General features: G+C 38.4%; 1 protein-coding gene across 1 annotated transcript; it reads right to left on the bottom strand.

Moving 5' to 3' along the window:
* Positions 1–6,871: 6,871 nt before the first annotated feature.
* On the bottom strand, positions 6,872–9,260 carry LOC125902501 (leucine-rich repeat-containing protein 30-like). Its single transcript, XM_049598894.1, has one exon. It carries the CDS (start codon positions 8,924–8,926, stop codon positions 8,027–8,029), a length of 900 nt encoding a protein of 299 aa, XP_049454851.1. The 5' UTR covers positions 8,927–9,260; the 3' UTR covers positions 6,872–8,026.
* Positions 9,261–12,900: the final 3,640 nt, after the last annotated feature.

The raw sequence follows: 12,900 nt of genomic DNA, 5'->3' as shown, positions 1-12,900 counted from the left end.
ACAGAAAATCAAACAAACTTATTTGGGATATTGGGAGCAGAACTCTATAAAAAAGTATTCAATACTAATCACAGATATAAATCATATTTATATTCTTTGAATTTAATCATGTGTTACAGCTGCAATGTCAGACACCCCCAAACAAAAGTAATGTGTCATTTTCTGACAGACTTCTTAAACATATCTTCAGTTCAAAATCAAGTTTCTTGTTAAATTACGGAATGTAATTAAGTATTGTGGGGATAAAACAGTGTTAAGTATGTTTTCTGAGATATTAAAAAGGGTTCTCCAGGACCCCAAACAAAAGACTCGGCTGCGATCATATTCAAGATACAGAACTGTACAGAAACCTCTGGGCTTCCTTATATATCTATCAGGTATAATGATGACAGATTGATTTTGAAAAAATGTCACTTCTTACCGGTTATTATTCAAGTACCAATATGAATGGATTATTGTAAGTAAGATATACATTTGACAATAACATGAATGTCAGTGACTGAATGATTGAATCTCAATCTACTGATGAGGATCATGTGATATGAAAGCTCCACAGTAGCTAATGGACCTTGTGGCTGTTTCCAAGATGAGACGATAAACTCCAGATTTTACGTGGGCAAGAAGTTACTAGGGCACTCAGAAATAAATTATTATCCACAATTCCATAGTCTGAGCAAACTGCACCTGCTGATGAATACCATGTGGTATGATGATATGATGAAAAATGCAGACAGCAACTACATGGACTTTAGGAATATCCACTAAAAAAAGGCTATAGACTCCTTTCCTGTTGCCAGTAGACGTGAGCTATGTACACTGCTTTGCTGCAGATGAGCATGCCTTTCTGTTTTTGCTTTTTTTGTTTTGTTTTGTTGGGGTTTTTTTTACTAGTGCATCATGTTTGACGTCACTGGCAGAGTGGAAAACAGGTTAGTAAACAGTAGAAAGCAGCATGGAAGCATATGAATATCTGACAGCGGTTACTTTTTAAATATAGGCCTATCTCTTGCTTATTCAGTCTCTTTTTCTTGATGTTTTAGCGCTGCTTGGTTAGAGACGGACATAATTTTGTGGTGGTGCGTCATTGCATCTTGCTGGTAAATGGCTAAAATTAGTGCATTCATTCATTCATTCCCCATCTTGTATTTCCAACAATGCCGAGGGGAGCTGGGGCTGATAAATACCCATGTCTACTGCAGTGTCTTTTGACCCGGATATGAAGGCCAGTTGTAACCTCTCCCATTACATACAAAAGCCAGATGTTAAGAGATGTTAGTGGGTTTTTTGTGCAGTGGGAACAGGGCTTAAGTGAACTTAGCTTGGTGTACTTCCACAAGACTGTATTAAAGCAATATGTCTCATTGATCACCCCCATTCTTAATGTGTTTTATTTTCTGTTGCCAAATCTGTCCTCCGCTGGAAAGTGTTTTGTATTTATTACAGCACTAAATACACTATACAAGCCTTTATCATGCTCAACATGACTATTTAATTCATTGATTTAATAATTTGTCACAATCTCTGCCAGCTGGATTCTTAACCACTGTTTACCTTGTGTGTCCTTTCTGATCAAATTCACATATTGATCCTACTGAAGGTGAAACCCAGGCGGACCTTCAAGATGACCTCATGAGTTGACCTGGCAAAACAGGGCTGCATCATCACACACTGTATTTTTTCTGCCTAGATGAATCAATAATGATGCCTTACTTTAATATATGCAAATATTTGTTCAAAAGTAGTCTTATCTGAGACAGCAAGTGCAAACAACCCCAGGATATTCTCACAGTGATATCAAACAAAGGAATGGAGAAGCAACTAATGACAAAGTCAGCCAATGTCATTCCTTTATTGTTTTTGCATGCATAAACACACATGGTGATTTCACTTGTACCAGCAGTTTTCATGGCTAATTAAAATGCAGCCAGATTGACATGGGTCTGCATTTAGTCTTAAAATGACCTCGCGTTGTCAAGGATATATGGCTCCAGTTGTTGTTTTTCTTCCTATGTACACTAAACAATGGCTGAAGCATTTCATAGAAGCGCCACATGTCTTTTTGTGGTCTTTAGGTATTGTCTCGGCTGCATCAGTTATGCTGCCAGGAATGCATGAATACCAGTCTGAGCAGAGCTGTCATGGGAGTTGATGAGAATGTAAACTCCTCTGATTGGATGGAGGAATGAATAGATAGCATCATTGTTTGCGCTCACGAATGCAGAGTGAGTGTGTTTGTGAGTGTGTGATTGAGGGCTGTGTTTCAGCGGTTCTTCATAAACACAGTCCTAACTCATGCTCAACAAAGATATCATAATAATATCCTACTGCAGTGCTTCACAACCTACTCCCACGGCCCCATCACATGAACTGAAGGACCCCTTCATCACCACCCCTCGTCTTGAAAATGTGTTCATTTGTATTGACTCTAAACTGTATTTTACATTTCTTCATATAATTTAACCAAAATTGCCTTTTATCCACAACTTTTATCTATTTTAAACATTTATCCACTACTAAAATGCCTCAAATAAGGTCTGTGGTTAACAAAAGCGTAAGCGAGTTTCAGGTTTTGTTCTACGACATAAAACACGTCAGTAAATACCCTACTTGTGAATGCTGAAGCTTTTACGTGTCGTAAAAAAGGCGGTTGCTAACAAGTTGCTCAATACGACTACAAACTCTGTCGGGGACATTAAACGTCATCACCCCTGAACAGGTGAGAGTGCTGGCAGTCCACCATCACAGCTTCTTTTTTAGCTTAAACAGTCCGGTTTCCCCATTATACAATGTTTTTAAAATAAAGCGGCCGAAATCAGTTGAAAGCTTAGTGGCGGTGATGTCAAGAGTCATGCGACGTGGAGTAGTCATGTAGTCCGTTAAAGCCTAACGTTAGCTTTTTACTTCTGGCGATCACATTTAAGCTTCAAATGCGGTATGAAAGGTGTTCATATGTGAAGATTATCTCGCTGAACAAAACCTGTAAGTATCATAAACTTGTGTTAGCCACAGAGCTTATTTTCTGACATAATCCAAAACGCAATGCAAAAATCACATTCACTTCCTCTTCCGGGAACCAGCGCGATGCTCAACTTCCGGGTTTTGACATCAGCCCTGGCACACTCTATTATCCATTACTTTTAGCTAACCGCTTCAACCAATTATCCATTACATTTAGCTAACTATCTCAACCTTTTATCCATTACTTTTAGCTAACCGCTTCAACCAATTATCCATTACATTTAGCTAACTATCTCAACCTTTTATCCATTACTTTTAGCTAACTATTTTAATCAATTATCAGTCACTTTTAGCTAACTATTTCAACCTTTTATCCTTTACTTTTAGCTTACTATTTCAACCTATTATCTGTTACTTTTAGCTAACGGCTTCAACCTTTATACATTACTTTTAGCTTACTATTTCAACCTTTTATCCATTACTTTTAGCTAACTATTTTAATCAATTATCAGTCACTTTTAGCTAACTATTTCAACCTTTTATCCATTACTTTTAGTTTACTATTTCAACCAAGTATCCATGACTTTTAGCTAATGGCTTCAACCAAGTATCCATCACTTTGAGTTAACTATCTCAACCAACTGTCCATTACTTTTAGCTAACTATTTCAATTATTTATCAGTCACTTTTAGCTAACTACTTCAACCAATTATCCATTACTTTTAGCTCACTATTTCAACAAATTAACCAGTGCTTGCTAACTACTTTTCTAGTACTCATCAATTAGATGTTACAGCTAATTCATGTGGATATATTTTTTAATCAAATCATTATTCCCATGTTACCCATTTGGAAATTAGTGTATGACTCCCATCTGTTGTGATAGTAAAAATAAAATTAAAAAAAGCCCCTGTACCACCTGCCACTTTTTTTTTTACCCAGTAACCTTTCACAAGCTTACTTTCATCACACTCTCAAAGCAACACAGAAAAACTATGACATTACACTGATTGGACTGGAGGCAGTGGCTCCGAAACTGACACCAGACCAGGATCAAAAGATTCCATATTCGTGCCTCAAAGGTTATGACAGTGGCTCAGTGACTCGCTGTTACTGATTTCTGAACAACACCCTGAGCTACTGAATAGGTGATATTGACATTTCATTGTGGAGAGCCGCCACCAGCCAAGACAGAACCTGTCGGCCTTCGGGAAATCTATTCTCACTCATATTTCTCCCTGCAGGAACACTTTAAATCAGTTAAACATAAGAACGATGAGCTAAATAACACTTTGTAGTAATTGACATAAGTGGCAGTATAATGCTGTTTGTCAATAAATGCCAATCACCTCACCCTATGTGAGGAGTCTCAGTGTGACTGAATAAATCACAGAACTTACACTGCACTCCAAAGAAAGTCTTATTAAGCCTCTCCTCATGTGGCTGCCAAACAACAGCGATTTTAACATTTAATTCCATTGTGATTATCCCGTGCCTTGATTGTCAAAAGCTCAATACGAGATTGATTAGCTGTCCTTCATTATGGGAAGTCACTGGCTGCTGGTGATGCTAAACTGCTTTCTAAGCTTTGGCTTATGAATGCAAAATACCTTTTGAATGGAGAACACGGGTGCCAATCTGTGCTCACCCAGTTGTTATATCTTGCACAGTGTCTCATTATAAAGCAAAGTTATTGGAGCACACAGCAATTAAATAGGATCAGCAAATCCTACAAAGCCTGCTAACTGCAGTCACGGTCAATCCCTGGTGTACAGCTGACCACTAGAGAGTGAGTACTGTTCAGTGGAATGAGGTGGATTTCCAGACTGCGAAATTTCATTTTAATTAATTGTCTTAGTGGTTAAAGTGCGTTTTACTTGACTGTATACAGGTCAGTGTTTGAATTTCAAAAGCTGATCCCAGACATTACATTGATTAGGAGTTTCTGCCTGCTGGTTACTGATGGAGAATATTTATGTAATGTTCACTTGATGTTAAACAAGACACACAAGCAGACAAAGTCATTGTATATTGTATTATCACTAAAATAGTAACATCACCACGAAGCACTGATACCTGAATTCAGGTCATCTGACTCACATTGATGCAATATCTTTATAGGAGCTTTATTTGACAACATGTCCCATGATCACTATCTAGGACAAAGACTTATTCAGGAGGGGTTCATCTATCATGAATGCACGGGTTGTGTGTGTGTGTGTGTGTGTGTGTGTGTGTGTGTGTGTGTGTGTGTGTGTGTGTGTGTGTGTGCTGCGCTGTGAGAGAGTCAGAGAGGGTAAGTAGATATTCCAGCATTCACTTTGACTTAAAGTAGTAACAGATACATACCAACAGAGGTCACTTTTCTGTCTTTTCCATAGCACCTTCAGTCTTGACTGTGAATGGTTAAGAAATGTTTATGCCCTTCTTAAACATGATGACGTCAAACCTCATTAATAAGCAACCAAGTTGACACAAACTCGGTCTCACAGGAGCAACCTGGTGGTAAACTATCAGAAATTAAATGTATACATACATTTGACCAGTCAGACTCATCATCACGTTGTAAACCTGCTTTACTGATGCCGCTCAAGAGAAAGTCACTACAAGCACCATAATGTTAGTTGAAGGAGTAGTTGGATATTTAAAGTATTGACATACTATATATTACAATATGGAAAGTGTATTAAAAAATAGATTTAATCAAACTAAGGTGCAGTCCTGTGGACATTATTTTACTGTTGTGCCATCATAAAACACAAAATCTGTTTGAAATATAATTTTGGATAACATGATTTTGCAAAATTAAACAGTACAAGTACAGTTGTATTATTACAGTATGATTTCACTTACAGTTGCATAATGTAACATTTAGTTACCATGTTTTTGTTCTTGGGCTGATAGAATATGCACCAGAGCAGTGTGGGACCCTCAGGGGTCCTTGTGGGAGTTCCAGGTACTCCCCAGAAAATTGAGGAACAGTTTATTTTTCTAATTCACTGTGAAAGTAAGACCAATGTGAGTCATAAGAGTGACTATTCTGGTCAGAGGTTTCACATTCTCTATGGTTATCTCCTCAGCTGTGGTTGAACAATAGAATTCTGGTCTGAATCATATCAAACGACCAAATTATTTTCAGGTGGAGGTCCCTAAAGTGAAATCTTATCACACGGTGGTCTGTGACCCAAGGTGTATCAATCACATAAAGAAAAAACCCAAACAAGAGACAGCAGTAGTCATCTCATATTTACAATGTCATTGCATCAGTAGATCACAAAATCAAACCAATAGAGCCCAAAACCTAGGCTCATAGAATTATATGTAACTGCATGAACTATAACTCAGTCAACTCACTTATACATTTTATCTGATAAATACTATTAATCTTTGATCATTAATTGGCCTCTGGCCTCTTGTCATTTTTCAAAGGTGGCCTCCATTCAAAGCTAGTTGGGTATACCTGCTGTATGGCTCCTATAATAACAAATCATTTATTATAGTTGATTTATAGCAAAGCCACTAGTAACTTAAACTATCAAATAAATGCTGTGGAGTAAAAAGTAATATATTTGCCTCCAAAGTGTAGGGGAGTAGATATATAAAGTAGCAAAAATATGGAAATACTCAAGAAAATTACAAGTGTCTCAAAATTGAGTAATTAAGTACTGTAGTTGAGTAACTAGTCCTTTAGTAGTCCTTTAAACTTTTATTCCATGACTACACGCTTTTTATTAACTGCACATGCGCTTTCATTCTGTGCATTATGGAGTTGCAAGTTTATATCTGACAAGCACAACTTCATAGAGAAAGAGACAATGTTTATTATAAGTAAATCAATGAGAAACCCCAAGACAAAATTTGGGCCAGAGACAGTGATAGAAGAAATCAAATCCATTTTATTTAAATAGCCCAAAATTACAAGTCACTAGTCCTCAGATTACTTTTGTAAAAGTAATAATAAAACAATAAAAAAAAATTCCATTACAAGTCAAAATCCTGCATTCAAAAATGTCACTTAAGCCTCTGAACTGTAGTGAAGTTTAATATAAAGTAAAATAAAATGAAAAATACTCAAGTAAAGTAGATATACTTCAAAATTTAAAAAAAAAACCTTTGACTATTAGAGTGACTCTTTTTAGCTGCATATATATATATATATATATATATATATATATATATATATATATATATATACACTTTACATACTGTATTTGACATGTAGAAAAATCTTTTTTACATTTTTATTACCTTTAATTTTATTTATGCAGACATCCTTACTGGACAGGCATGTGTTTTTTCAGCCAAGATTTATGTTTTGTAACCCTATATGACATATTTCCATCAGCTAAGGTTTCACATTGAAAAATTTGTTCCACAGTTGCCATATCTATTGAGAAGCAGTTTTCAATCGTATAATGCAATGTAAGTTTCTTTTTTCCCCCATTGCTTCAAATAGTTTGTGTGACAACACGCAACAACCCCAGTGGAGCTGCCACCCAGCAGCACTGCTCTGATCTGATGGAGTGGAACAACATTTAATCAGAGTTTAAGTCCCTGTTGTGCTTTTGTTTTATTATTTTGCAGATCTTAAGCCCCCCTCCACTGTTCTTTCCACTGACTTTACACACCTGATCCCCATGACCTGAATCCAACAAAGAGGGTGGTGATATGTAGCTGAACTTACCCTCAGTGCCCCCTCTCACCGCCACAAGCCAAACAAGATCAACTGGCCAGTTAATCAGCCCCCAAATGTAGACCTGTGAATTTTTGTGTGAGCTGAGCGACTCGTCCTGACCCCTTTGCTGTGGATTAACAAATGTTTAGGCATGACACAGCACTTACTTGCAGTTTATTTTTAAACCATCTTTTACATTACATAAAAAATGTAATACGTCTTGAGTGGTATTGCAATACAATCAGGCTGTCTGTGGCAACAGCTACAGCTCACAGCATGACCATCATGTGCCAGGGTTCAGATTTGTGCCATCCCATAATGACTCCTTCAGACAAACACAAACACACACACACACACACACACACACACACACACACACACAGTGGTAGTCCTTCACGTGGGCTTGAGGTAGTTATAGAGGGCACTGAGTCCTCCTTGCAGCACCTCTTTTATAGGCTTGAGGAGGGGGTTGTGGATAATATGAAGTCCTTTATCCAGTGGGTGGCAGGCTAACCTCCCAAGCTTGCTCAGTAGGTACATTTCCATTGGCACACTTTGCAGGTCATTGAAGTCAACATTGAGGAGTTCTAAAGACTCCAGGAAGCACAGCGTCTTAGGCAGTGTGTGGATACTGTTTCCCTCCACAATAAGGATCTTCAGGTTAACCAAGTCCTGGATCTGGTCCGCGATGGTCTCCAGACGGTTGCAAGCCAGGTGGAGGAAGACCAGGCCCTTCATGCTGTAGACACAGGTGGGGATGTGAACAATGCGGTTGTGGCTAAGGTTGAGTTTGGTTAGATTATGCATGGTGGCCAAGCTGCCAGGGAGGCCTGTGATCTGGTTGTTGGCCAGGCTGAGCACCTCTAGGCACGTGCAGGAGCCCAGCTCCTCTGGGACCTCTCTTAGGCGATTACGACAGGCGAAGAGCACCCGCAGCTTCTTCAGTAGGCTGATTTCAGGCGGCAGGCTGGATAGATTGTTCCCCCACAAATTGAGGATCACCAGATTGTCCAGAGCGCCCAGGGCAGGGGGCAAAGAGCACAAGGAATTCATGGACAAGTTTAGCTTCTGCAGTTCTCGGAGCTCCCACAGCTCAGTGGGGGTCTCATCAAGCGCCCGCTGCGCCAGACTGAGGGTGCTGTAGCCAAAGTGCACTGTCGCGTGTCTGCGGATCCTCTCAGCAGCCGAGGACCGGCTGGGCTGGTCGTCTCTCCCGGCACTCGTCCTCCTTTGGCTAACTCTCACCTCATTCAGCTCCTTGTTGGAGAAACTGCGAGATTGTTTCCCACCCATCGTCCTCGCAGTACTGTTGTTTCTGTCACCTTTAATAAGATGTCAGCATGCGATTAGCTGAACGAGGATAATGGCTGCTGATTGATCTCAAGGGTTCTTGAGCAAGCCACATGATCACTTCTACAGGTTATTGCAGAACTCCTGATGTTTGGCAGCAGTTGAATCCTGGCTGAGTTTTGCTCACCGAGTTGAGTTGCAGGCTGCTGTAACTGAGCACTATTGGGGCTCGTGATTTGTGTCTCTCAGATCAACTGCCTGTCTTACTGGGTTTCATACCCCAGCTGGTCCTGTCACTTCACATGTCCACAGATAGCACCCTGCTCCCCACCCACTACCAGAGGGCAGAGCTGGGGATAGGATGCTGTGTGAGCTCAATCAGATGAGGTCACTGCCATGATCTCACAGTGTAACACACAGAAATACATTGGTGCTCAGTAATGCTGCCACACGTGGTGCAAATTATTCTGTTAGCTACACCTGCTATCTTGTAGTGTATTACATTTTGCACTTAAAATAATTCAGATATTCAGCATACCATCTCTGACTGACCATAAGCTCTTTTCACTTTTGTTTTTTTTCACGTCGCCCCTTGTGCCTTTGTGCATGATCTCTTGTCTCAACTTAAATATGGCACCAAGCCGACAGCCGCCGTGAAAACACTGAATCATCTCTCAAAAAAGTAACAGTTCTTAAAGGTATTAGTGGAACCTTATGCACAGACATGCGCTGGTTTAATCTCAAGAGCAAAAAGGACATGGAACATTCCAGTGTGTTCCTAGAAAACTCTGCTGCTATTCAAAATCTCATTCATGTGGCCCAGAGGAGAGAATCCCTCTTCATGTAAAAGCATACACTGTGGTGCATTTACATTTTTAAATTTGTCTTTCCCCCCAGCAACTTACACACTGAGGGAAAAAGTTCTTCATGCTTTCTCTCTAAAGAGTTCTTTAAGTATCTTCGTGCGTTCACTGAAAGCTATTTGTTCCACTTCCTTTCAAAATGTCAAATTAGAAAAAAGATTCAAATATTATAATTTTCCAGTATTTACCTTGAGTCGTCTGCCTAATTAGCTCATAGCTGCAGGGCAGTGGAGATATCCCATTGTGCCATCTGCTGAGACGCAGGTTAGTCAGTGTGTCACAGACAAACACATTCACTCCTAGAGGCACTTGAGGGAATCCATTCAAGGTACTTGTACTTCACATGGGTATTTCCATGTCATGCTACTTTATAGTTATATTCTACTACAATTCAGAGTGAGATATAATCTATTTTACTGCACTAAATTTATTTGACAGCTTTAGTAACTTAGATTAAGATTTTACAGAAAAAACAGGATGAGTTTATGTTGCACAGGTAAAAAATAATTTACCCAACACAATATAAGATTATTATATTGACCAACTACAACAGCAAAATGTTGCTTACACATTAATGCAGCAGTAATATTAATAGTAATACAATGAACAACAATATATCATTGTGTACATGTTAAGTCTTGTGTGTGATTTACCCTTCAGGGATTTATACTTAGGGATTTTTCCAGGCTTCATATGAGCAGAGGAAATCTCTACTCGTAGCTAAGCTAGTTTATACAATGTACAATGCAATAGGCTTGTGCTAATAACATTAGCATGTTATTGTTGTTTGTTTGGAAAATTTGTTAAGTTTAGGACAGTTGTTTTGCCGGTGAACCTTGTGAGCTGTAATGGAGCCAAATTTTGTAACGTTACCTTTGTTAAATGTTGCTGTTGTCCTTGGTTTCATGTGAGAAGAGGGAAAGTTGGCTAGTTTCTAGGTTAATTTATGCAATGTAAAATGCCATAGGGTTGTGCTTAACATGTTGTATTTGTGGGGAAAATGTGTCCAGCAAAAGACAAGTGCTTTGTCTGTGAATGCTGCTAATTATAGTGAAGCCAATTTGTGTACGTGTGTTTGACATTGTCTCTATTAAGCCATGTTTAGTGTGTGTTTTAGGTGTGTATTGAATCAACTAAATTTTACAGCACTTCACAGCCAAGTGTGCTAGCTTAGCTAACAGGCTGCTAACTAGCTAACAGGCTATTTCCTTCAAATCAGTTGCCTCTGTTAATTGTCAAGTGAGATGAATATGATTATAAAGTAATGTTAGTTATCTGAGTAATGTTTTTCTGTTAAAATATGGTTATACACTACATGCAGTCATATTTTCATCATGACTGCATGTAGTGTATTCAGCCGTTCATACGTCTTTTTAATTAGATATTTCACAAAACATGCCATGTACCTGCAGGTCCCGTTTTTGTCAAGGTAATGTTGAACAAAATGTTGCAGGTGGTTTCTATGAGGTTTCTATCCATCTGTTAAGAAACGCACTTCCTCATATAATTTAAAGATCTGGTCAAATGTTAGCTTTGTAGCGATATTATTAGCAGTAAGCTAAAATCAGTTAGCAAATATGTTAGCCAAAAAAAAAGCTATGTTCACTTTCTTTGTATTGGATGGATGTTTATTGTGGTGGTTGTGCCACTGTTTTTTGAGCTGCAGACCTTGCATACCGCTTGCCTCTTCATCAGCAATATAATCCTTGAATCCAAATTTTCATATTTTTGGACTAGGCCCTTCCATAATAGCTGCCTCATGCGTTAGCCTATGCTGGTCTGGCACATCCTAATAGGCCAAGTTTGCACACATTGCACTAGAAATTACTCAATCGTGTCTCAAAAAAACAAAACACTTAGTAATATGAAGGAAATTGTAAATATTTAACTAAAAAAGTAAAGTCCTTACAATTCATCTGTCTCAAGTCAAGTCTCAAATCATGAAGACTAAGTCAAAGTCAAGTCGAGTCTTCTATTAATGTTAGTCAAGCAGGTCTCAAGTCCTCAAATTTTTGACTTGATTCTGACTCTAGTCAAGTCATATAACTCAAGTCCCCAACCTCTGCTAGTTGGGTCAGTATATTGTCCAATGTCACCAAAATGAGAAGTTGTATGTGGCTAATTGTAATTCCTAGTTCATTACTGTCACCTAGATCATTTACCAATTTAGCAGATGTCACAAACATTCATATTGGCTAAACAACAAAATAACTGTTCAGAGATTTGAATTTTTTTGAGAGAGAGAGTGAGAAGATTAAGAGTTTGAAAAACTAAGTGATATTTTTCATGCCGGGCTTTTTCTTGTAATGGAATATTTTCTTATTGTAGTGTTGTTACTTTTGCTTCATACTTTCTCCATTTCATATAACCTGCTTGTCTTTGGACTGAAGGAGGAAACTAAAGTGTCTGGAGGAAACCCACGCGGTCAGAGGAGAACATGCATATTTCACATTATAAGACCCTCGCTGGCCTGGTTTAAACTCAGGTCCTTCCTGCTGTGAGGCAACAGGGCTAAACACATAGTGAAGTCAAGTCTTTTAGCTCCAAGTCTTTTTTTCACCCCATAGGGTTTTAAAATCTATCCCGTATATGATACTCTCTCTTACGGGATCCATTCAGATTTTTAAAAAAATCACATGAAGAGGAAGATAATATGACAAACTTCAGAAAGAGAAACAGAGGAGAGGTTAGACTTACAGGACAGGACAGCATGTACAGTACAGCATGTACACAGAGCTGTTGTGCCAATCATAACACAGGTCTCAGTAACACTTTACTTTAACCCTGTTAATGGGTGATTATTCAACTACCGTAATTTTCTGCCCCTGTCAGAAATAAGAAAAACAAAAACACTTTTTTTTATTTCTTATTGTTGTCACATTGAAAAGGAACATACAGAAAATAAAATGTAAGATCAGTCATTGTTTTTATTATATAATATGTACACTTATACGTGGGTGATTTGCTATATTTCTTTTGTCCCTGAGCCAATTGTTATCCATTCAATCCTGCATAATAATTTTAAATTTAATATTGATCTAATATAAGCTTCAAATAGAAATGACACATAAATGCACATCTTAATGAAATGTGTTATGTGTTGTAAGATATTAT

Source organism: Epinephelus fuscoguttatus, linkage group LG15 (assembly GCF_011397635.1).
Source record: "Epinephelus fuscoguttatus linkage group LG15, E.fuscoguttatus.final_Chr_v1".
NCBI lineage: Eukaryota > Metazoa > Chordata > Actinopteri > Perciformes > Serranidae > Epinephelus > Epinephelus fuscoguttatus.
The sequence above is the reverse complement of the archived record's forward strand: the minus strand, read 5'-3'. Positions and strand labels throughout refer to the sequence as shown.